General features: G+C 53.1%; 4 protein-coding genes across 4 annotated transcripts; 2 read left to right on the top strand and 2 right to left on the bottom strand.

The window, feature by feature from the left end:
* Positions 1-572: 572 nt before the first annotated feature.
* On the top strand, positions 573-1,031 carry COL26b_011395 (uncharacterized protein; the record flags this gene model as incomplete). Its single annotated transcript, XM_053184066.1, has 1 exon — positions 573-1,031. The coding sequence occupies one exon, from the start codon at positions 573-575 to the stop codon at positions 1,029-1,031; it is 459 nt and encodes a 152-aa protein (XP_053031982.1).
* A 3,526-nt stretch (positions 1,032-4,557) lies between these two features.
* Positions 4,558-5,352, bottom strand: COL26b_011394 (uncharacterized protein; the record flags this gene model as incomplete). The annotated part of the gene is made up of 2 exons (XM_053184065.1): positions 4,558-4,690; positions 5,003-5,352. The coding sequence occupies 2 exons, from the start codon at positions 5,350-5,352 to the stop codon at positions 4,558-4,560; spliced, it is 483 nt and encodes a 160-aa protein (XP_053031981.1).
* Positions 5,353-13,016: 7,664 nt separating this feature from the next.
* Positions 13,017-14,260, top strand: COL26b_011393 (uncharacterized protein; the record flags this gene model as incomplete). Its single annotated transcript, XM_053184064.1, has 5 exons — positions 13,017-13,108; positions 13,174-13,336; positions 13,407-13,492; positions 13,548-13,878; positions 13,940-14,260. 5 exons carry the CDS (start codon positions 13,017-13,019, stop codon positions 14,258-14,260), a joined length of 993 nt encoding a protein of 330 aa, XP_053031980.1.
* Positions 14,261-14,891: 631 nt separating this feature from the next.
* COL26b_011392 (Type I Iterative PKS) lies at positions 14,892-22,957 on the bottom strand (the record flags this gene model as incomplete). The annotated part of the gene is made up of 3 exons (XM_053184063.1): positions 14,892-22,338; positions 22,388-22,859; positions 22,912-22,957. 3 exons carry the CDS (start codon positions 22,955-22,957, stop codon positions 14,892-14,894), a joined length of 7,965 nt encoding a protein of 2,654 aa, XP_053031979.1.
* Between the last annotated feature and the right edge of the window lie 1,148 nt (positions 22,958-24,105).

Here is a 24,105-nt window from a genome sequence, read left to right as displayed (position 1 = left end):
AGTAGTCCACGATCAAGTGGACGGCCTGCGAAACGGGCCCGGACGCAGCAAATTGCATCGACGCGCAGTCGGCGGCCTTTGCCGCCAACGGAGCCCACGACCAGTGAGGAAGTCCACCTTGAAGCTGCAAACACGATCACTGTAGCAGTAGGCTCGGATACACAGGCGTTGCCCCCTTTGGCACGTTATAAAGCCTGGAAAAGTGCGTTTGAGAACCTCGTCTGCAGGCGCGCTGAGCATTTGACTGACTGCACGAAGAATCTGGGGGCCAGCATGATGCTTTTTGTTTCGTATGCCAGGAGCCTGATAATCTGGTTCCCTGCGACACGTGCCGAAGGTCATATCACGATGCACATAAACCCCCAAAGAGCTCTCAAGCGCTTCACGGAGACGACAGCCTTTGGTACTGTCCCGTGTGCGTTGATCGTGGTTGGCATAGCAACCCTCCCATTATAACTCCCCCAAGCTCTCCTCAGCGCATAGAAGTCTCTCAAGTAGCTGAAGGTATCTCAGAAGCAACACAGCATTCGACGAGTGTAGATCCAAGTCCCGCGCTCCCCGAACCACCCGTGATGCCTACCAGACTGGTCTCGGCAGAGCAACCCGAAAACAGAGCAGCCCGATCACGAAATCCACCAGTCAGGAAATCACGCTTCACTACCTTGCCCGCCGAGGTCGACTCAGCGCTAGCAGTCGTCTACCGTGAGCTCGAAAGCGTGCCCATTCTACAGACCAAGGTTTCTGAGCTAGAGGCCGACACGAAGCGGTTGCAGCAGGTAATCAGCATGCAGCGGAATGAGATGACTATGATGCAGACGGCAGTGAATAAGACCGGAAGCCTGCAGGCTGAGCTACAGAAACTGAGGGCAGAGGCTGCAGAGAGGGACGCGGAGCAGAGTGAGAAGGGGGAACTGGAGCGCAAGAATCGGGAACTTGAGGCAGAACTAGGGAAAGCCAAGGATGAGCTGGAGGATCGGAATAGAACGTTGCAGGAGTGGAAGCGGAAGCTGTCTAGCTTGATAGGAGAGTAGATACCGTGGTTCGAGACGAAGTAATGAATTATTTGTGAAAGGCTCAGCCAAACATCAAGCCGGTTTCTTCCTCTACCTCTCACACAACGCTCCACGTTTCTCAGGTGCACGAAGAGTCCGCTGCTGGACATCGGAAGAGTCCTCGTCATGCCAGGGTGGTTGCTGACCAATTTGAAAGAGGGGTAGCTCCACTTGCTTGTCGACTTCGCCCTACGTACCCAGGAAGGGCGCATGTGCCTGACCCAGATTGCTGACCAATTTGACCATGCAATGATAATTGGCACGCAGTTGCCGACGAGAGCGGGTTGGTCGCACTTTTCCCGAGGAATACTGCCGGCAAATTACAAGGAGAAAGACGAATGATGTGCAAAGAACGAGTATCCGACGTCGGCAAGCTTAGATATGTCGCCGAGAGTCCGACTCTGTCTTTGGGCCATCCCAGGGGCCACGCAGTAGCCCTGCTTCTATATTGCCTCATCACTTCCGGTTGATCTATGCATCTTAAACACACGCTTTAGCAGGGACTTATTGATGTCTTCGTTGGGAACATAGTTGGCCTTTTACCTAAGACAAGATAAGTGTGCAACTTAAGGCTCCCTATCTCCTTCATCACCGTTAGTTCATGGCACTGATCAACTTTCGGCAGACATCAAGCAAAGTCCAACACCGAGAAGTAGCAGTACGAAAGCCAAAATTCCCGAGACGTTCCTGACCTTCCTTATGATCAAATCGATGGGGGAGAAAAACGAACCAACGATATCGGACAAGCTGGGAGGCAAAGATCTCAGTACATCACGGGCCCCGTCTGACCTGATGAATGAGGAGCCCGCCCAACAACGCGGCACTTCCGCAGAAATTGTGCTACCAATGGACTCTAGACAGCCCAGCCTACCGAACCGAGTGTTGAGTCACATCACAACTTCTTCAAACACTACGCCAGGGCCGCCTCCTGACGGGGGTCGCTGGGCGTGGCTTTGCGGTGGGAATTTCCGACAGCTGCGTAAACAACAAGCACTGACCTAAGATGTAGTACTTGGGACGCACTTGGTGGTGATGAACACCTGGTAAATTGATCCATCTTGTAGCCCAAGGAAGCTAACAATTGTAGGGGAGTTATCAACTCCTTTGGCGTCTTTCAAAGCCACTATGCTCAGACCCTGCGACGACCTCCTTCTGATATTTCTTGGATTGGATCAATCCAGATTTTCCTCCTTTTCTTCATCGGTACCTTCACGGGACGTCTCACTGACGCCGGACTCTTTCGCCCAGTTGCCCTCGTAGGCTCTATCTTGGTTGTTCTTGGCAGCATAGCCACATCATTCTCGACCCAATATTGGCAAATATTCTTATCTCAGGGAGTATGCGTTGGGCTCGGGAATGGCTGTCTCTTCTGCCCGACCATCGCTCTCGTCTCAACCTACTTCCAGAAACGACGATCCTTGGCCATCGGGTTCACGGCATGTGGTAGCACGACAGGAGGTGTTCTCTTTCCCGCTATCGTGCGCCAGCTGCTCCCACTTGTAGGGTTTGGCTGGATGATGAGAGCAATTGGACTTGTACAGCTCGTATCTCTGGCTATCGCGTTGCTGTCCTTGAAACCCCGTCTTCCGCCTCGCACAACGAGGCAATTAGTCGAGTGGGAAGCGTTCAAAGAATTGGAGTACACGTTCTATGGTATAGGAATGTACCTGGTATGTGGCCTTTCTGCGGAACTCCCCGAAACTTTGCTAATGACGAGTCTCAGTGCTTTTGGGGCTCTTATTTTGCCTTCTTCTTCACTGCCGCCTACGCCAGAGATATCCTGGGTATGTCTTACACATCGTCGCTGGATGTCCTGATGATTATGAGCGGCGTTGGGATCGTCGGCCGGATTTTACCAAGCTATCTGGCAGACCGCGTCGGAGCCCTGACAGTGCTCGTACCGACAGCCGGCGCTGGTGCTCTCACCATGTTCACTTGGCTTGCAGTGGACAGAAAGAGTGCCTTCTACGCATGGGCTGCGATAAGCGGGATCATCTTGGGAGGTATCCAGGCGGTGTTTCCTTCCGCACTAGCCTCTTTGACAGCCGATCCTAGCAAGCAGGGCACAAGAATTGGCATGATCTTCACAATAGTCAGTTTCTCAGTCTTGTCAGGGCCTCCAATCGGGGGCGCGCTTGTGTCTGCATTAGGTGGGCGGTACCTGGGAGGACAGGTATTTTCTGGGTGCTGTCTGACTCTAGGCACGGTCTTCCTGTTTGCGGCAAGGGAAGCTAAGCGAAGGAGCAAGGGCGGGCAGTTTTGGATGAAGGTGTGAGAAGTTATAGACTATATCTAAGTATACAGCAAGGCTCTCGCCATTCAATTGCGTACATGTCCTCGTGAGCCGTATCGTGGTTATCGGAAGGCGAACGCTCTACAAACTACAACGTTTTGCTTCGTTTCTTTCATGTGCCTTGCAGATGTAGAAGTTGCTTCTGATGATACAATCTTGAAGAGTTTTGCTAGTCGGGCAGTGTTCGTTGGCTATCCGGGCAGTGTCTATACACGTATATAATCCGTAGCCTGTTTCTAAAGCGACTATTATATTTCGTATTCTCGCTTTCGTCGTCGTTATTATCTATTATTGTCGTCGTCGTTTTCGTCGTTATCCTTGTTATTATTTCTATCGTTCTCTCTATAATTACGGATTATAGGGGACACTTCCCGGATAGCAAAACTCATCTTGAATAATACTCACGTGCTCCATCTAATAGCAGCACTTTATGGCATCACTTTATCCAGCGCTTTCGGCGGCAGACAGAATTCTTCATGGCGAGGATCGCCTTCTGGACGAGCTGGCTTGCTGACAAATTTGGCAAGCTGATCTCATGTACATGCGTGCATCCACCCCGCTCGAGCGGACTACTCCGTCAACTTCTCCGCTGGATCAGTCCGTTCTCAACTTACAAATCCGGTAATGCATCAGAAAGATTACTGATCCCGAGGCTCGATATTGTTTTCGGGTGTGAGACTAGAAGTAATACTCACCGGCATCCAAAGCACTCGCTCAGCCTGTCTGGTGACGAACAGCGCAACAAGAGAACATTATTGGCATTTGATACGCGATGAAGAGGGCTGAATGTCCGATAATCGGTGAGCCGCTTGATTTTCCCTGGCATATTTTTGGTTAAATTTCAGTGAGCTTTTTCTCTGGATCAAGGTCTCTCTCGACCGGCTTGAGTTCCTTGTACATTGGGGCATTGCTCGACTCTGTTTGCTGACCAATTTGGAGTTGGAGGGCGGGGAGATTGCCGCCAACGCAGAGGATGCTGACAAATTTGGTCACACCACTATGCAGCACAGTCACACCGTAGGGCGTCTACGACACATGCTTCACCTTAGGATTTATGCGAGACACAATTGTAATTTGATTCAAAAGCTACACAGGGGGGAAATACGGCGCATCTAAACAGTACGTGCTTATTGCAGGCCAATGTTGCTCTTGTTTCATCAGCTGGCACAACGGCAAAGTACCTACCCTATCCACTGCTCGAATGTAGGCGGCCTAAATCACGCTTTGGACTGCTTGTTTCTGGACCCATTCTTCCGTCTTAAGGACCTCCTGGGCGAAGAGAGGCCAGATCAGCTCCGTCGCGGCATCGGTCAATTCCTTGGACCATCCGGCCGTGGCATCTTTCCTGCGGAAACATTAGTCTTTCCGTGCTCCGCTCATGCATGATTCGACATTCAAGAATACTTACAATAGAGTGACGTGATACCCCCTTGGCTTATTAGCTTAATTAAGTCCGACGGAGGGCAGAGCGGGACTCACAGTTCAAAGGCATGACGCGCGGAGGCCTCCAGACAGGTGTTTGCCGTCAGTCCCGCGAAAACCAGATGGGTGATCTCGCGTTGGCGGAGCTGAAAGTCCAGATCAGTGTTCGCGAAAGAGCTTCATGAGGTTTCTCGTTAGACGCTTGATTCATGTGCGATGCATAGGAAGACCTTACTCGCTGTTCCAATGCCGACTGACAACGACGTCGCCCTTGGACGGATCCGGCTCAAGGCCCTGAAGGATCTCGGCGCCCCATGATCCTTCCTTGAAAACTTGCGAGTTCTTCTGTTTAACATTATTTGGTGTCATGTGTTTCCATCCAAGAAAGGTGTGCTCGTTGCACTGTTGATGCATGCCGTAGTAGATCGGAATGCCCTTGGAGCGAGCAGCGGCGACGGTGGACCTAATGTTCTCAACCGTGCCCTTCTCTTGGAGGTCTAGGAGATGGGGCGTGAGAGCGCCTTCGGGGTGAAGAAAGTCATTGTAGGGGTCAACGAGAACGAGAGCAGTGCGGGTGGCAGACATCTTGTTTTCTTCTCAGTGAGTGCAAAAGGCAGTTGTAAATTGTTGCGTGAAAAGCTGTTGCTTTCTATGTTGTGTTACAGAGAGTTCAGGCTCTAATCCTCCTCGGGCTTTTATACTTGGACATCGTTCTTGGCTCCGTTCCTTTACCAATTTGTCATCCAGATACCCACGTCTTTAGCCGTCAACCCTGGTCCTGCAATGGAGTGATTAGTAGATGTTGGTGACTTCCTCGGCAGACGCTCACTGATTTGACCAAATTTGTCATCAAGCCTCTCGACTGAGCCAAATGTGACACCCGCTATCGATAAACGCCTTATGTAAACTTCGATCCATTCATGCATATTCGTTTTGAACACTGACACTTGCCGACAACTTTACTTTTCTTGCTGCGTGCTCGATAAGCTTTTGCAAGTGACGAGCACGTCGTGTCTGAAAAAGTAGAATCGGTGCGGTTGAATTCCAGCGATGATTCCTCCACAGACGATGGGAACTTTCAATTGATCAGGAACGACGGAAGTCGGGGCCAAAACAGCCCCGTCTTAGCCTCCTCCCCAACGCGCCTTTCCATCAGGACAATCAAGCCACTTGAGGCCAAAAAGGGTGGGGCATACGTCTATGATTCGACTCACATGATGGTACCTAGGCCAGACAAAATGCTACATCTAGTTGTAGTGTGAATAGATTGAGTCCCATAAGAGCTTGCTCCATGTGCCAGAGAATTATTGACCTTGGGATGCATCACAAAAAGGCTGTGCTACTGCCGTGGCTTCACGTGGGAATGTGAGCATGACTGTGTACAAGGCGGAACAAAGCTGATGTTAAGTCCTCAGCAGCATTCCTATGTAAGGTACCTATCAATCAGAAAAGACTTCCTCAGAACCGACGTGCTAAGCCAGGTTCATGGCAGGAGGTTTGAGGCCTATTGCAAGTACCTTAGCTTGAGAACCCGCGCACTGAAATCATCAATCTGAGGAACCAATTGAAGATGAAACCAATTCTCTGTCTGAGTAGGTATCGTAGAGTTATTAACTTGCTGCACAGATGAGCCCATGAGACAACTGAATCTCGCGGACGATGAAAACCGCAACTGCGATCCTATCACGTGATGAAGCCCCTGATATTTTGGCGATGCCGATTTTTTTGAGACCCACATCTGCCACGCGTCTAGGCTTCACCTGATTACTATTTTCTGTACGTGATACTTCGGCATTCAGGTATGTTCCCATGTTCCTTCATTACTGTGGCAATGGGTTCGATCTCAGCATCATGCTCATGAGACCTAGCACTTCTAAAATCAATCAACACGGCCGGCCTTCCATAAGTCAAAGCACCCACTTTTCGACCACCCCAAAAATACCGCCCAGCCACCCCATTAACTACTATACCCAATTTTCAAACTATCACAACATCTTTAATCCTTCATCAATTGACATCATTTTTTCAGAATACCCCTTTTATTATATAATGAAACAATACACTGAAGATGAGGTCATTCAGGCCCTTAACGACATCACAAATGGCGTATCTAGTCGCACTGCCTCTAGGCGATGGGGTGTGCCACGATCAACGCTTATAAGCCGAATAAAAGGCCACCAACCAAGGCAAGAAGCATTTCAAGACCTCCAGAGGCTCTCTGCTAGCCAAGAAGCCAGCCTAGCTACTTGGGTGATTGCCCAGGCCGACCTTGGGCTGCCACCAACGCATCAACAACTAAAGGACTTCGCCCATCGCATCCTCCAATCCATGGGGGACGCCCAACCTCTAGGCAAGAGGTGGGTAGACGGCTTTATGCGAAGAAACCCATCCATCAAGGTCCAGAGAAGTCGATCTATAGACTCAAGGCGTGTTAATGGTGCATCTACTGAGGTTATCAGGGACTGGTTCAAATATCTCGCGATGCCTCGCATCACAGCCATCAAACCAGCCAACCGATATAACATGGATGAGACTGGCATCCTTGAGGGCAAGGGGGATAATGGGCTAGTGCTGGGAAGGGCTGCCACGAAGTCGGTCAGGAAAAGCAGCCTGGATCACGAGCCTGGGTATCTATCATCGAGTGTGTCTCTGCTGTTGGCAAGGCACTGCATCCCCTGGTTATCTATAAGGGAAAAACAGTCCAGCAGCAGTGGTTTCCTCTTGATCTTAGCCTATTAGATGGATGGGAGTTTACAGCAACAGAAAATGGATGGACGACTGATGCTACTGCTATTGAATGGTTGCAGAGAGTCTTTATCCCCCAGACCAAGCCCTCTAGCCCTGACCAGGCTAGACTCCTCATCCTAGATGGCCATGGGAGCCATACAACAACAGATTTTATGTGGTTATGCTATACCAATAACATCTATCTGTTATTCTTACCGCCACACACCTCACATGTCCTCCAGCCACTTGACCAGTCAGTCTTTAGCCCTGTTAAGGCAGCATATAGGAAAGAGCTTGGATATCTTAGTCAGTGGATCGACTCTACTGCTATAGGTAAAAGGAACTTTATTTCCTGCTATCGAAAGGCTCGCCTAGCTGGGCTGACTGCAGGAAATATCAAGAGTGGCTGGAAATACACTGGGTTATGGCCTGTTGCTATTGCAAAGCCGCTTATGAATGGGCTGCTGGTTCAGAAGGCAACATCATCAACAACAACAACATCAACACCATCAACACCACTCAACAAGGTTGCCAGAGATAACCCTATGGCCCAGAATGCCCATGGTATAGAGGGCTGGGCGTTAGCCTCATCTGCTGTAAAGTGGTCTACGCCAAGGAAGGTGAAGGACCTAGGGGACCAGCTGCATATATTCAGCCAGCTGGAACAAAGCATCGCCACACAACGTCAGCTCTTTAGGAAGGTTAAAAAAGGCTTCCAAGAGCAGTCCTTTGCCCTGGCTACCGCCCAGCAAAAGATAGAGCTTCTAGAGGCTAAGGTTGCCAACACTGCCAGCATGAAGAGGAAGGCTGTTGAGCTAGACCCAAATACGAAGTTTGCAACGATCAAAGAGGTGCGGCAAGCTCAGATTGAGGCTGGCGAGGCTGAAAGTGATTCAGATGAATCCAGCGCATCTGAATTACCTAGCGAGGCCGAAAGTTGCATTATCGTGGCTTCCAGAGGTAGCTGATAATTGATTCAATAAAGCGGTGGTGATTGTGATGGCATCAATTCATTGTGGTCGAAATGCAGGGGTGGTCGAAAAGTGGGTGCTTTGACTTACAACTTCTGAAATGTCCTCTTGGGCACCTCCATGGTTCGATACCCAATGGTCGACAGTGGATGGAAATCGGCATGTTGATTTTTCGGGCACTGAACCCTCTGAATCCAAGTTAGGTGAACAGAGATGGAATCGGGACAAAATTGTTGCTCGTGAAAATGAGCTTCGTATCGTCGACATAAGCACCTTCGACAATGCCAATCTTGCCACGCTGTATGAGCATTTGATAGATGTGGACAAAACACTGCTTCACATCAAGAATGACTGGCCGATTGGAAGATGCATTGAAAATGATCAGCCCATCGTCGCTAGCCACATGTCTAGCGAGCAAGTCGCCTCTGATGGGTCCCGGGAGTTGATCGCGAAAAGATTAATCGAACGCCACGACCACATTCGTACCATCATCAACAAACGACCACTTGGCCGGAAGCTGAGCTTGAATGATCTCCCAACCGAGATCATCAACAGAATCATAGATCACTGCGAAGACAATTCCAACTTGGTGGATAACCCGGAATACGTTACCGCCGATTACGAAGTGGCCCAGAATGAACTCAACACCATCAAGTCACTTCGCCTGACGTGTCACAAGCTAAATGAGTTAGCCTCGCCGCGTCTAATGCCATCCATCACCGTCAGACCCACGGAAGCGTCTCTTACGCGTCTAGTAAACATATCAAGACACGGAGCCTTTGGCAACAACGTCAAACGTGTCCGCCTTGTTATGGGGCACTACTGTCACTTCAGTGCCGCAGATCCCGCGTCGTTCTCCAGGTACGCTCTCACAACCATTTACTGGGCAATTGAGGCCAGAAACACAGGGGGACTCGATTTCCCACCGGTCGTGGACGATTTGTCAACACGACAAAAAGAAACTCTGTTTCGTCTCCAAAGAAGACTTGACGAAGTCAGTCAGGGCTTCGATTCGTTGGCAGAGGGAGAGCTTCTCTGGGAAGCGTACAGCCTGTATAAACAGAAACATCGAGAATACTCCAACCTCATGAAAGGGGGGCACTATGTCCGACAAGTCGCTGAAGCAATAGCGCGATTGCCAAAGGTACATCGCTTAGATGTGTACGATTACGTGCACGAATCTACCGACTGGAGACGCAGATACGCCGACACGGGCAGAGCAATGAGCCACGAGTCCCTCATTGAGCTTCTCGCGGCTCCTATGGAATGGAACCGCCTGGCGGGAACCAGGTCAGGAGCTAACTTGTCTGTTGAAGCTCTTGGAAAGCTTCTGCCGGCACTGGGGAAGCTAGGTGTTCGGCTGAAGGTGTTTGAGATGGATGTCACGGCTCCGAAAAGTTTCAAAATGCTTTTCATGGGGACTGGAGAGTATAGACTTCAGACGAGTGAGCTTCTCAAGGACGCATGGTTTCTGCGCCTATGCATCAAACCACGGCCAATGTTCCCGGTAATGGACGAGAACGATAGCCATCGTTTCTGGGGCCGCCGCTTGAATATTGAGTTTGGCGCATTGCATGGATTCGTCGACACCTTGCTCAAGTCACCGAAAAACTTGAGATTGTTGCAACTCAACTTCGACAGTCTAGTACACGACATAGACACGAGAAGGTGGGTACTGCAACCTGCGATAACAAGCCGGAAGGCATCTCATCCGTGTCGAATGGATTTGCTTCACATGTCGTTGGACTCAGAGAAGATGGATGCGTTTCTCGGCGACGGACCTCTCTTCTTGACATTGGGTGCTCCTGTTATGATACGTGGAACATGGAAGGAAGCGTTGAGAATCATGCGGCAGAACTTCAAACATGACGACTTGAACTTGGAGATGCGGCGTCGGTCGGGCTTTCCATTGTGTATGCGCGGTCTTCAGGGGCTAGTCGTAGGCGGCATCCAGTACGCAGAAGGAGCTGAGTGTATGGATGAGGACGAATATGCCAATGCGCTTGGCAGCTGGGAAGGGTTAGGCGATGACAGCCACGCCTTGGACTACGTCAACCACAACCGAGAGGACAACCCTTTCAGCGGGCATAGCTGAGAAATAAATAGATTTCGCAGAACTCCTCCGTACACAACTTAGACAGTCGTCCTCGCTTCGTTGTATATGACCATTTCTCATCGCGCCGTCTCCTTTCGCTATTATCGTCGCGATGGTATTGCGTGATGCAGGCTAATTCATGACCCGCTGTCGGCTAAGACATCACCCGCTCTCCAACCAGTCGAGGAGCTTGGCTTTCCACAATCCTTGAGGTGATGTGACCCGCAGTGATGTGTCAGCTGAGATCCAGGATCGAGTAATCAGTTTAATGATTACTGACGATTTAGCTGGCTTATCATTCGCCAAGTCCCTTGCGGCAAACCGAATCCGAGATATTCGCAATCCTCCACCTATTTTCACTACGTGGCTACGGGAAATTGTATCTTGGCAATTGCAACCCTCTTTATGGCATGGGTGATCGGTATGAAAGTCCGCACACTAGTCGTAGATTATGCGGACATTCAGGTATCGAGCAGAAGCCTGGACGTTTCCACATGAAAATTGCCATACTCTGTACCATGTCTACGAATTATAAGTTTCTTTCAACATGAATAAGCAGCTCGCCCTGAACAATGGTCCAAAATCGAGTCTGTAGATTCAGGGGTTTGCTTGTCTGCTGAAAACCATACTGCCGATATCCAACTCAATTGCCGATATGCTAGTTCTAGCTCGGGATCGGAACCGAATTCGATAGGCAGGGTCTATAAAGCCTAATGTAGCAGTCTTCCTCGCCCATAGACTCGCCAGGAAGGCACTGTCGCTCAACATCGACCGCGGTTGATTTCAAGATTGGCCATCATGGAAATGGAGCCATTTCAAGAAGCCTAAGAATTGTTCAAATGGGTAGTTTGAAGGACCAAAAGTCCTCACATTGTTCTCTCGCCACTTCTACAACACTGGAGCTCATCGGCACCAGCTGGATTGTGACGGTTGCAGACCTCACCCACCCAAGGCTAAGCTCATCACACACTGTCATTTAGCTGCTTAGACCTGTAGATTAAAATGATGACAGATGTAGAAATGCATGGAGTTACAACGGCGCGGCTGTGCAGGGGTCAAATACGATATCTCGATTTTACCTCCAACGAATCAGATCCCACCTAATTGCCAAGTAGTAAAATTATCAACTACCTGGAGTAGATCACACGGAAGAAGCCATCCTATTCCGCGGAAACTCCGCCGCCGCCGCAAGGCCTAGACATGATGCTTGCCTGCCGAGACAGCCGTTCAGGGGCGAACCCCCTGCATCCAGAACCACCAATAGGTTCTTGAGTCGTAGTTCGGCGGACAATCGAGTTTTCCCATGTCATAATCGCGATGAGCCGCACGCTTTGGCAAAAGGCGTCATCGCATCACACCGGCCCTACACCATGGCGAATTCGCTATGGGCCAGACCGGAGGCCGCGCAGCTTCGATTATATCACGATGAACGAAACGAAGCCAAAGATGGAAGTTTTGTGTCTTGCCGAAGAGGATGCCTGGATGATGCAGGCATCGTTACCCGCAAGTTCGACCGATATCTTCAGGTATTCCTACGATGGGCTTGAGTTTCTGTCTCATGGACCTCTCTGCTTCCCTCGATGGGTCAAGGAGGGAGGGACCGGGGCGGGGCGGAGCGGGGGAGACGGCTGTCCTGGGAGCTCCCGCATGAGACCTTCTTGTTAAGGATTAGGTTTATCTGCGGGTCATTTCGTGCACTTTCCGCATAAAATACAGTATTATTGGCGTAGGTAATCCTGGTCAACGCCTCTTGGTATGTCTTCCGTGGCGGATAGGAAGTCTGCAGGCTTGCTCTACTTGGTCTGAAAGGATTCTTCAATCTTGGCCAAGGAGAGAGCTACTGGTAACCGGGAAGCTCGGGGTCGCAAGCCAGAGTTTTCAGGCCAATCAATACCTAGTAGTAAATGGAAAGAAGCAAATCATCCTGGCCATTGGAGCATGTCATCTGTCTCGGTCACTGCCGCTCTAGTACGCTGAGGCATAGGACAGCAGCTAAATTTAAGCATACACTCCATGTTTCTCCCGGGATGGGGCTTCATGCAACAAGGTTGTATACATGCTTGCAGCTAAGCCCGCGGAGCCTCACAGTGCAGGTCATATTTGACAGGTGCATCGGATGAACCGCCGCGTCTAGTGTAGACGCCGATTTCAGCGGCACACGATCGGTCTTCGCCGGCTTGGCTTGCCGCGTAATCTAGAGAATGCTACTCGAAGAGATTCATGAACCGTCGTGTCTATAGAGATGTTGTGTATCGTGTATGGACTCATGCTCCCGGTAGAAAGCAGATAAATACCTCGCTGACTTCCGGTCTAGAGTTGATTTCGGCAAGCCCAGCTTCTCTACCTTCGCTCATCACCACATTCTTTTACTGTCTAACTCCAGTCATTCTTGCACAACACTCCTTTACTACTCACTCAGACATTACCTCGTTTACTTGACGCCAAAAACCGTAATCATGAACAAGTTCTTGACCAAAGCGATCATCGCCCTCGGTGCATCTGAGGCAGTGCGCGCAGCATGCACGAACCCGTCTGTTCGAAAGTCTTGGTATGTCTACTTCTTAACCAACATGTTGAAGAGATGGAATATGGCTTACAGGAAGGAATCTTCAGGTCCGCCTTGACTGATGGCGAGAAGACTTCGTACATCAGCTCGACGCTTTGCTTGATGGATGCTGCCCAGGCTCCCGCCAAGACCGGCTACGCAGGCTCCACAACTGTCTGGGAGGAGCTCCAAGCTGCCCATGTGTCTCAAGCCCAATTCGTTCACTCTGTCGTAAGTATGCCCCTCGATCACACTGTGTTCAAACAGTGAAGCCAGTGACTAATATGGACCTCGTCTTCAGGGGGCGTTTCTGCCGTGGCACCGTTGGTACATGACTGTCCAAGAGACCCTTCTCCGCAATGAGTGCGGCTACACTGGACCAATGCCGTAAGTCATACTCTAAACCAAATAATTCCCATATCTGGTTGCTAATCAAGAGAAGGTACTGGGATGAGCAAGCGGAGCAGGCCGAAGGCCCGCTGGAGAGCGCCAGCATTCTGAACGGCAGCGCCACAGCTGGCTTCGGTTCCACCACTCTCGACGAGAACGGCTGCGTCACTGACGGCCCTTACACCAACGTCAGGCTGACGCTGGATACTGAGCTCAACCGCGTGGAGCCCGTGTGCCTGAGCCGCCTCTTTAAGCAGAACCAGTACGAGCAGACGGCCCAGAAGATCATCGACGCTTGCTTGGCCTTGGACAACTACGTGGACTTCAACAACTGCTTGGGCGCCTCCCCTCACACCGGCGGACACTACGCCATTGGCGGCACTGTAGGTGACTCCCTTATTCATACGTTCACCCGATCCTTGTGCTGATACTGTTTCTCTGTAGATGGATGACCCCTCCCTTTCCCCTGGAGACCCGCTATTCTTCCTCCACCACACCAACCTGGACCGCATCTGGTGGCAGTGGCAGGCTCAGAACGAGTCGCGCTTGACCGACATTGGTGGCAACAACGTCGCTGAGGGATTCTTCTGGTCCAGCGTCCAGCCCTCTTCTCTCGGAGTTAATGCTTTCCTGCCTTACTTCAACGACAACGGCAACACCACCACGCCTGACCACGTTTTGTGGATGGCTGGCATTGCTGAGAACATCACTATTGCCGAGGTCATGGATGTCAACAGCGACGCCATCTGCATCGAGTACCAGTAAGAGGCCGTTGAACATTCAACCCACTTGGCAATATTTCATCTCAAAACCAGCCCGGTTCCTATCGGGTTTGAACTCTGGATTCAGCGCATACAAAGAAAAAGGGGCGGCACAGGTATTTAGCCTAGTCTGTACTTCATAACTACATTATCATCATTTTGCGTTCGTGCCACTTTCGTGTTGTTGCCAAGCATTATTAGTAACACATTCGTCCGCCTTTGATCAGCAGCTTCGTAAGATGTTCTGCTGGGAAGGACCAGAGCGTACGACGCAATGCTTGACTAAATTATCAATAGCTCGACCCGACACTTCAACTGGACCTGAAAGTGCTATTACGATCACCCATGTTCTGCTGGCTTGTCTCAAGATAAACAAGACATCCATACTGCATGTATTTACATCTTTGTTCATGTAAACTAATGCGGCTCATACAATTGGCCAACGACATGAAACGACATAGTATGGAATCGCACCACATACAGCTTACTAAAGTCTCATCATTGAGTTGAGGATGTAGTAAGGACACGTTGAAATGAGCTTGTTACCCTCTAGATATTTTCAATCTACCTTGACGAGTCGTACATCCGCGCATTTACACCGACTAAGACAAACAAATCTCAAATGCAAATTACCACTATTTTCCTTCTCCCTCGATGGCAGCATCCACCACCTTGGCCGCCAGCGCATTGATACTCGTCCGCGGATCCAACAGGTCAACCATACTGATTTTAGACCCAAGCGCAATATGGAACCAGCTGCGCAACTCGGCCGCAATCAGACTATCAACGCCATGTTCAGACACGGCGCGGGACGCGTTAATTGCCGATTCATCCAACAGCAGCATCGTTGCCACCGTGCCCGAGATGCTCGCCGTCACGAACTCAAGCGCCTTCTCACGCAGCTCGCCGTGTTCCGTCGTCCCGGGTGCCGCCGCCACCGTAGCCCCCACAGCCTCCTCGAACTTCCGCCGCGTCTGTGCCGTCGCCGACCGGCCGTCCTCGGCATTCCCAGCCGATCCGCCCGCCGTTTTGTCCCGTCCATGGCGCAGGGCATCGTAGAACCCGCGCATGACATGCGACACGCGCCCATCGCTCCACCACCGCGGCGGCGCTGCGCTGCGTATTCCCGCTTCCACATCTTGCTGCTCCTTCGCCGCCATATGCGCCGGGTCCATGTATGTCACATACGTAGCGGCAGCCAGGGGGTCGGAGGCCACATCCTCATGAGGCAGGAAGGCCGGCTCCAGCAGGCGGAGGAAGTGGCTTTCGGGCAGGGTAAGGACTTTGTTCCGCGCCATGAGCTCCAGTGTGGTGTTATCTGTGCTGAGGTGGCCGACGTCGTTGACGAGACCGAACTGAGCGGCGGTGGCGGGCAGACCAAGCCGGCGACGGTAGCGCGCGAACTGGTCTTGAAAGTTGTTGGAGGCTGTGTATGCGGACTGGGTTGCGAAGCTGAGGACGGAGAGGATGGAGGTGGTCATGACGAAGAAGTCGAGCGGGAGGGTCTTCGTGGCCTCGTGTAGGTTGCGGGTGCCGAGGACCTTGGCTGCGAGGCCGTCGCGCCAGCCATCGAGAGATAGCCGCTCGAAGGAGATGTCCTGGTATGATACGGCACAGTGAACGACGCCCTTGAGTGGTCGTTCGGCGCGTGTCTTCTCAATAGCGTCTGCCACCTGCTCCGGCCGGCTGAGATCACACGCAAGCGGCCGGATGCGCACGCCGCGTTGTGCCAGGGAGTCAATGAGTGTCTTCGCCTCAGGAACGGCAGCTCCTCGACGGGAGAGGACTACTATGTCTCGTGCACCGCGGTCCGACATCCATCGGATGATGGAGCGTCCGAGACCGCTTAGCCCGCCGGTGATGACATAGGAGGCTTCAGGGTCGAAGCTGACGCTCGGGTATGCTGGTATCATGCGAACCGGGGCCGTTGGGTTTTGGAACGTCACCACCAACTTGCCAGTGTGCGTGCCCTTGGAGAAGTTGAGTAAGGCCTGGTCAAGCTGAGAGATATCCCAGGGGGCCAGAGGCCGGACAGCGGTGATGTGGCCGGCGCGGAAGTGCTCGTCTACGGACCACATGAGATCACCACCAAGCTCCGGGGCTGTCTCGACGACATGACCGAGATCGAAGGATGAAAAGCTGGCGCCCTTCTGGAATAGCTCCAGCCCAATAGCGCGAGCGTTGTTGACGTCCAGTCGGCCAATGTCGATTAGGTGGCCGAGTGGTGCCAGCGCTTTTGTTGTTTCGTATAGCCAATCGCCCTGTGCGGTGCTGAGAACGATGTCGAAGCCGCGGTTGTCGGTTGCGGATATGGCACGCTCCAGCTCAGTACTATCACGCGCTTTGAAAACTTGCGAGGGCTTGAGACCGACTGTCTCGACGAGGAAGCGTATCCTGTCTTCCGAACCGACCATGGCGAAGACATCAGCGCCCTTGGCCCGCGCCAGCTGTATAGCCCCAAGACCAACACCGCCGGACGCAGACTGGATCAGCACCTTTTGCCCCTGGCGCAGGCGTGTGAGGTGCTCAAATGCGTACACAGCAGTCATGTACACCACAGGAAGGGTAGCGAGATCAGTCAAGTCATCGCCCGAGGCAGCTTTCTGTGCAAGACGCGCCGGCACGCGGGCGTAGTTGCCAAAGTGCCCCTTTCCAAGCCCGTATACCCGGTCGCCAGTGATAAAGCCGGAGTCGGCGCCGGCGGCCGTGACGATGCCGGAATACTCGGAGGACAGGTTGTTGCCATCGAAGCGGCCTGTGCAGAGCACTAGGTCTTTCCAGTTGAGTCCGATGGCGGCTACCTTGACCTCGATCCAGTCTCGCGCCAGCGGCTGCCGGCGCAGCTCTGTGTCTGGACGGAAGTAGAATGAGGTGAGGATACCCGGTGTCTCAAAGGCGGCCCGCACCGGACCTTGGCCGTCGAAAGGCAAAATCTTGACGCCGCGGGTGGCCGGTGTGACGAAGACATCAGAGTAGCCGTCCAGCTCCGGCTCAGGAGTCAACCGGCTCACCCAGAGACGGCCGCTGTGCCAATCGAACTCGCGGTCCTCGAAGCTGTCTGGGTCGGACGGTTGTTGGAGAGTTTGCTCGTAGTCTGCGAGAACACGAACAAGCTCTTCTAGATCGTCTTCATCACCAATATTGAAGTTGTCGGCATCCACGTCGACCGAAAAGAAGCGTCCTGTTGGAGCTTCCGTGGAGATGGTACGAAGAAGGCCGCTTACCACGGCACCGTCCGGGCTTCGACCCTGGGCCATGCCAGAAGACGTCAACCACACCATGGTGGACGTGTGATGAGCTAGATACTTGAAGATGTCCAGACGTTGCTGATCGGCGTCCAGGAGGAGGTTCTTTCCGGTCAAGAACGCAACCACGCGCGCGTTATTGGGTACATCCGTTACCGCAGTGTCGATTGAAATGGTATTGACCGACAGGCCGCGGCGTTCCAGCGTGGATGACAGGCGATTCAGGAGCGTTGTTACACCCTCATCTCCATGAAGAAGATGGATGACTTGGGGCCCAGCATTCAACTTCGCAGGAACGGGCTTGATGAGAGTGGATATGATCACCGTCGAGTGAGTCGAGGGGTGAGGATAGTCGTCGAGCACGATCTCGCCCCCTGAGAAGCCGGACGCACGCAAAGCGGTATCCCACTCCGTATTACTCAAGAAGGGGCCGTTAGTCCGACCATCAGACACGGCATGCCAGAATCCAGCCTGCGCACCGCCAATGAGTCCGACCCAAACGCTGTTACGGCTTTCGGTGGCCTCGACTAACACCAGTTTACCACCCGGACGCAGCAGCTTTCGGATATTCCCCAAGGCTTTGGTTACAGATGAGGCGGTGTGTACGGCTTGGGATGCGATGATGAGGTCGTATGCTGCCGACTCATAGCCTTGCCCCAAGGGATCCTGTTCCATGTCAAGAATGGAGAACCCGACGCTTCCGTAATCAGCAAGCTGAGATCGGGCCTGCTGTAGCGCAGTGTCCGAGACGTCGGTCACCGTGTAGTCTTGGTAGCGCTTGAGACCCTTTGTGCTGATAAGGGCGGCCAATACAACGCGCGCCGTGTCCCCCTTTCCACCCTTGAGTTCCAGGATTCGGAAGTTCGGGTTGGTGTGGCTGATGAGGTCAAAAAGACTGGTCAGCTGGGGTTGTGCGCCGGTGAGGAACAAACTCTTTTCATAGAAATCGGCTAGCAGACCACCTTCCGCCAGGATTTCATCGCCAGTCCTGCGATTTTGAACCACGTCTACCAGATTATCGTGAAGACGCCGCAGAGCCTGCGCCTCGACGGCATCACCTGTGTTCTGGTACGCATCCTTGAGGGCCTCTTGACATTGAAGAGGGGATAGGTTCTTTGCCTTGGTGATGGTGTCTGCTTGGCTCCCTTCTACGAGTCTCTTGATCCACGCAACATAATGACCAACCGGCGCTGATATATCCCAGACCGTCTTGCTACCGACGATATGGGTTTCATACACGTCAACGGCAACGAGTGCCGCCAAGGTCTCCAGACGATCGAGGAGTGGCACAAGGGCAGTATTCTCTGCTGGCGGCGGGAACAACGCGCGAGCCTGACGGTTGCTGAGAGCACGGAAGTCAGGCTTATATACCATGCGAGTGAACGGGCTGGAAAAAGCCTTGGCTTGTTCAGTATCGGAAGACCGGTCTTGAAGGGCGTAGCTGGTGCAGCGCAGGTTCTTGACGTCAATCATCAAACCACCCGAAGGACTTTGCAGCTGGAGCTGGATGTACGCTGATCGAAGACCACGGAACTCGCCGTGGGCAATGGCTGTACCCCAGTCACTACCATGAAGGTCCCCTCCATTTTGGACATGGAGCTCCGAGACGTGAGTTGGCACAAAGGCTGTGGTGGCTCTGTCTGTCTGGCCGCCGTGGCAGGCGACGAGGCCAAGCTGGATCATGGCATCCAGCGAGGCAGGATGGATCGGGTAAGTCGACTCTCCTCCCTTAACGGTGCCAGACGTCGTTTTGAGGCCCAACTTGGCAGACACCAACCCCTTATCAGGAGCAGCGCGCATGTCCGAGAGTGCTTGAAACGCAGGGCCGTATCCGAGGCCGATGGAAGAGAATGTCTTATACCAAGCACGCGAGTCCACGGCCCGTGACTCATCGACCGAGCTGATGCTCATCTCGTCCGTATACACCACTTCCGAAATGTCGATGCGGACCTGGCCGGTGCAATGTTCCGTCCACTGGTCCGAGTCGCGCGCAACAGAGCTGACGCAGAAACTGGCCCACGTCGGCTCGCGTGCCGTCGCCTGGTCGGGGATTTCCAAGCTCAGCATGACCTCGATCCCGTGCTGGTCCTCGGGGATCTTCAGTGCCGTCTTGATGTCCACGTTACGCAGCGAGTGTCCCGCAATAGGCAGGGCATCCGGAGACTCTTCGTGGATCTGCGAGGAAGCCACCATCGCCATGGCCATGTACCCGGCGGCGGGGAAGACCACATCCGGAAGTAGACGGTGGTGTTCGAGCCAGGGCAGGTCTTTGAGCCGCAGAACGTTCCGGAACTGTGGCCGCAGCTTCGCGTTGCCGGATACCTTGGAACCGATGAGGTCGTGCCGCGGCACGCTGCGGAGGCGGAACTCCTTGCTGGCGCGGCCTTCGTAGTAGCTGGCGGGCCCGTAGGTGTACTGGTAAGGCGGGAGGTCTTTTGCCATGACGCCGTGAGCCAGTGTTCCTGGCTCGTGGTCGTCGGTTGCGTTGACGGCTACGAGGTCGATCTCGGCGTTCAGACCGAACAGAGACCCGGCGAGCTGTAGCATGGATACACGGCTGTCTTCACCGCGTTTCAAGGATCCGACGTGTGCTATCTTCTTGCCGATGCTCTTAGCGATTTGGTCAAGCGGGCTTTTCAGCGCGGGGTGCGGTCCGATCTCTACCAGCGCCCCAATATCCAGGCCTTCCAGCTCAAGGAGCTTGGTGACGGCCTCAGAGAAACGCACGGGGGACTCGAGGTTGGCGCGCCAGTAAGACGAGTCGGCCTCAGCCATCTTATTTGGCGTTACGGATGACGTCCAAGGTACCGGGGCATATCGATGCTGCTTCTCGCGCAGTTTGAGAGTCTCCAAATGCTTCATGCCGCCCTCCAGCAGGTCTTGATACTGGGAACCCAGCGCAGCCATATGGTGCGAATGGTACGCATTGCCTCCTGTCTTTAGCAGCCGATTGAAGACGTTCTTCTCAGTCAGAGTTGCTGCAAGCTGTTGGACGGCCTCCTGCTCTCCAGAAAGCGTGACACTGCCCGGCGAGTTGATGGCCGCAATCTTGATATCCTGCTCAAGACCCCTCAGAAACTCCGCCGCCTCGTCACGACCCACGCCGACGGCGAGCATAACACCCTTGCTCTTGTTGCGGGAGACAGCCACTCCGCGGTAATATGCAATTGTTATGGCCTCGGCCGCGGTTATGTATCCCGCAGCATACGCGGCAGCCATCTCACCCGAAGAGTGGCCGACGACGCCAGAGGGACGGACATCCCATGTTGCGAGCAGGTCAATGAGGCCTACCTGGACTGCTGTGCAGATAGGCTGCGAGACGTCAGGGGCATTAACGCGGTCGTTATCGCAGTGGCCGGAGAGAATATCAGCGATTGTCCAGGATGGCGAGCCCCCTGGTAAGGTGGCAATGACACTGTCCAAATTTTCTATGGCAATGCGGAAGGCAGCGTATTCGAACAGCTGGGAGCCCATGGCGTGCCACTGTGCGCCCTGCCCGGTGAAGACGAATCCTAGACGCGGCGCTTCAGATGGATTGGAAGAGAATTTGAGAGCAGTTGCTTGCAGCCCTGCCGAAACATCATTTTTATCGACGATTCGGAATGTGCGTTGACCGAGCTTGGAGCGCCGGGCGCTGAGGGTGTAAGCGATATCTGCCAGAGAGTGGCGGTTCGCAACGGAGGATAGGGCGGCGATGTTGGCATTCAAGGAAGTCTCGTTGTGAGCCGAGAAGGGGAGCAGAACAAGTTGACGAGTGTCAGCATCAGCCTTTCTAGTTGCTTTCGGTTTGCTGAGGATAGGAGAATGCAGGGATGGAGTCTCATGACTCCCGTTCCTGACATCGTTCTCTCCCGCGCCATTGGTGCCGTTGGTTGTACCGTTGTGTCCGTTGTGGCCATTGTGGCCGTTGTGACCATTGGCGTGAGAGTTGCCGTTGCTGGTGCCATTGCTGATGCTGTTCTTGGCCGATCCATTGGTCAGGCCGTTTCCATTGGCCACAACCTTGCCCCGGATACCTGGCTTGACGTAGTCTGGGTAAACAACATTGACATGGTCGATGATACAATGTCCGATAGAACCACCGAAACCGGCAGACGTGACACTCGCCCGCCGCAGCTTGCCCTCAGGCCAGGGGATGACCTCGGTGACGACCTTGGCTTTGGCCTTATCGAAGTCGATGCGGGGGTTCAGTGTCTTGACCCCAATACTGGGCGGAATCACACCCTCTTCGAGCGCTAGTACCGCCTTGAAGATGCCCGCGAGTGCTGCCGCGCCTTCGGTATGGCCCAGATTGGTCTTGACAGACCCGATCAGCAGCCGGTCCTCCTCAGCGTCCGACCGACCGGGCCCAAAGACCTTGCCCGCAGCCTCCACTTCGAGAGGATCACCAACGCGCGTACCTGTGCCATGGCACTCGAGGAATATCGTCTCCGAGGGCGGCAGGTTGCCAGCGTTGACGTACGCCTTGCGGATGATTCCCTCCTGCGCGACGCCACTGGGGTGGGTAATGCCGCTTGACCGGCCGTTGGCACCGATGGCACTTCCGCGAACCAAAGCTCGGATTGGGGATCCGTCTCGGATAGCTGTTTCCGGCTTCTTGAGATAGATGGCTGCAAATCCCTCACCGCGGGCATAGCCGTCAGCCGAGGCGTCAAAGGCGTGGCTCATGGATGTGCCTGAGAGCGCGCCCAGCTTGTCCATGGCAATCTGCATAGCTGGGTCCATGATCCAGTTTGCCGTTGCGACGATGGCTGAGTCACAGTCGCCATCGCGTATAGCCTGGATGGCGAAATGTAGCGCGTATAGTGCTGATGTGCAGGCGCTGTCAAGTGTGACGCTGTCTTCATGTGAGTAGTCACTCGGGGGTAACACGAAGCGAAACTTACCTAGGGCCGAGGAGATTGAAAATGTAGTTGATACGGTTGCTGAGAATATTGTGGCAGACACCTGTGGTGGCGTGTGGCCTCGCGTACTCCCAGTCACGCGTTTGAGCATATGCGTTGTCATAGGAGATGTCCGCAACATAAACGCCCGTGCGAGTCCCGTTGACGCTCTCCCAAGTGTCACCGGCACTCTCAAACGCTTCGTAGATGACCTCCAGAAGCTTCCGTTGTGAGGGATCCATGGTCTCGGCCTCAAGGCCCGAGATGCCGAAGAAGGCGGGATCGAAGAGGCGCGGATCATCAGTCACCACGTATCCGCCCTTTGCTGCCGTCGTCCCAGGGCGTTCTGGGTTGGGATGGTAGAATCCCTTGGCTGAAAAGCGAGGCTCCGCCCAGTCCTGGTATCCAGAGCGCTTGTTGATAAGGAATTCCCAGAGCCCGGATGTGTCGCGAATGCCTCCCGCCCAGCGGCAACCTTAAGCATACCATTAGCTTGCGATTTGAGAAAGTTGAGGGGAGGGACTTACCCATGCCCACGATGGCCACGGGCTCTGGCTGACGCGTCTCACTCATGGCGTTACTTGTTGCAAGTCTAGGTAGGGTAAGCTTGACTGTTGTTGTACTTTTGTCTTCTTGATAACCAGAAGACACTCAGATAATGTTGACTATGTCACACGTTGACGAGTGGCCCTCAATTGAGGCGCTGATGCCCCGCTTGTTGTTGGGATTGATCTGATGAATTGCAGAGATGAAAGAGTTGGGCATATGAACATTGAAAATGACATCCACGACTAACACTTCATGGAAGCTAAGACCCCATGCTTTGCAAGATCTTTTAAAGAGCAACCCGCAGGCGGCACCGGCGGCTAGCGAGATAATACCTTTGAGCCAACACGAGAGTCCTCGTTGCCTCACAGTGAAGTGTATCGCCGGGGCTTCGACGAAGATCGTCAAACAGACGCACTTCGCCGCAATCTCACATCACAACTCCTCGTCGGCCATTCACTCGGCCGAGCGCGCGCATCACGAACAAAAACGACATAACGCGGGCAGATTCGTAGCGAGGCATTGATACGCACATTGCTACAAGATGAGCCGTGAAATATCGGCCGTTTGTACAATATAAGCAACCTATGCCCGAAACTTACATTATCCGGTTGTTGGTTGGTAATACCTATCGACTGATCAGAAACCAACGCATTGCTACATGCATAGTGGGGTTTGAGATGGGGAGCGCAGTCGTTCAGATTCTGCCCGCGAAACATCGGCCGACGTTGGTTGCAATGCTGTGGGTTTCTAGCTGCATGCCAACGGCGTCCATGAAACCATGTTGTGCAGCGGTTCCAATATCTTTGAGAATCCTACATCATTTTAGGTTTCCGAGGGATAACGAATCTGATGTATCGTAAGCTTCCCTTCACAGCCAACGCCAACAAGCGGCGCAGTTTACGATACCCCTCTTGTCCGCTCAAATGATAAAACATTATTTGCGCGAGAAACGGGCATTGCATGGCCACGTGCATTGAAATGGTGTAATGTAACTTGGCTCTCCGGCTGAGCATGGACTCAGAAATCATCGAAACGGCATGACGCCCGAAGTCACAAGAAGCCCCGACCAAGACGGCTTTGGACTTGTCCCAGCCCGCTAGTTTGATACTACATGCGGAGTCAACATGTATAAATGTACTATGCTTATTAGTCTTGAGGCATTCATAGAAAAT

This window comes from Colletotrichum chrysophilum, assembly GCF_026319265.1.
Source record: "Colletotrichum chrysophilum strain AFK26 chromosome Unknown scaffold_139, whole genome shotgun sequence".
In the NCBI taxonomy this organism is placed as follows: Eukaryota; Fungi; Ascomycota; class Sordariomycetes; order Glomerellales; family Glomerellaceae; genus Colletotrichum; species Colletotrichum chrysophilum.
This window is presented reverse-complemented; position numbering and strand designations above follow the sequence as displayed.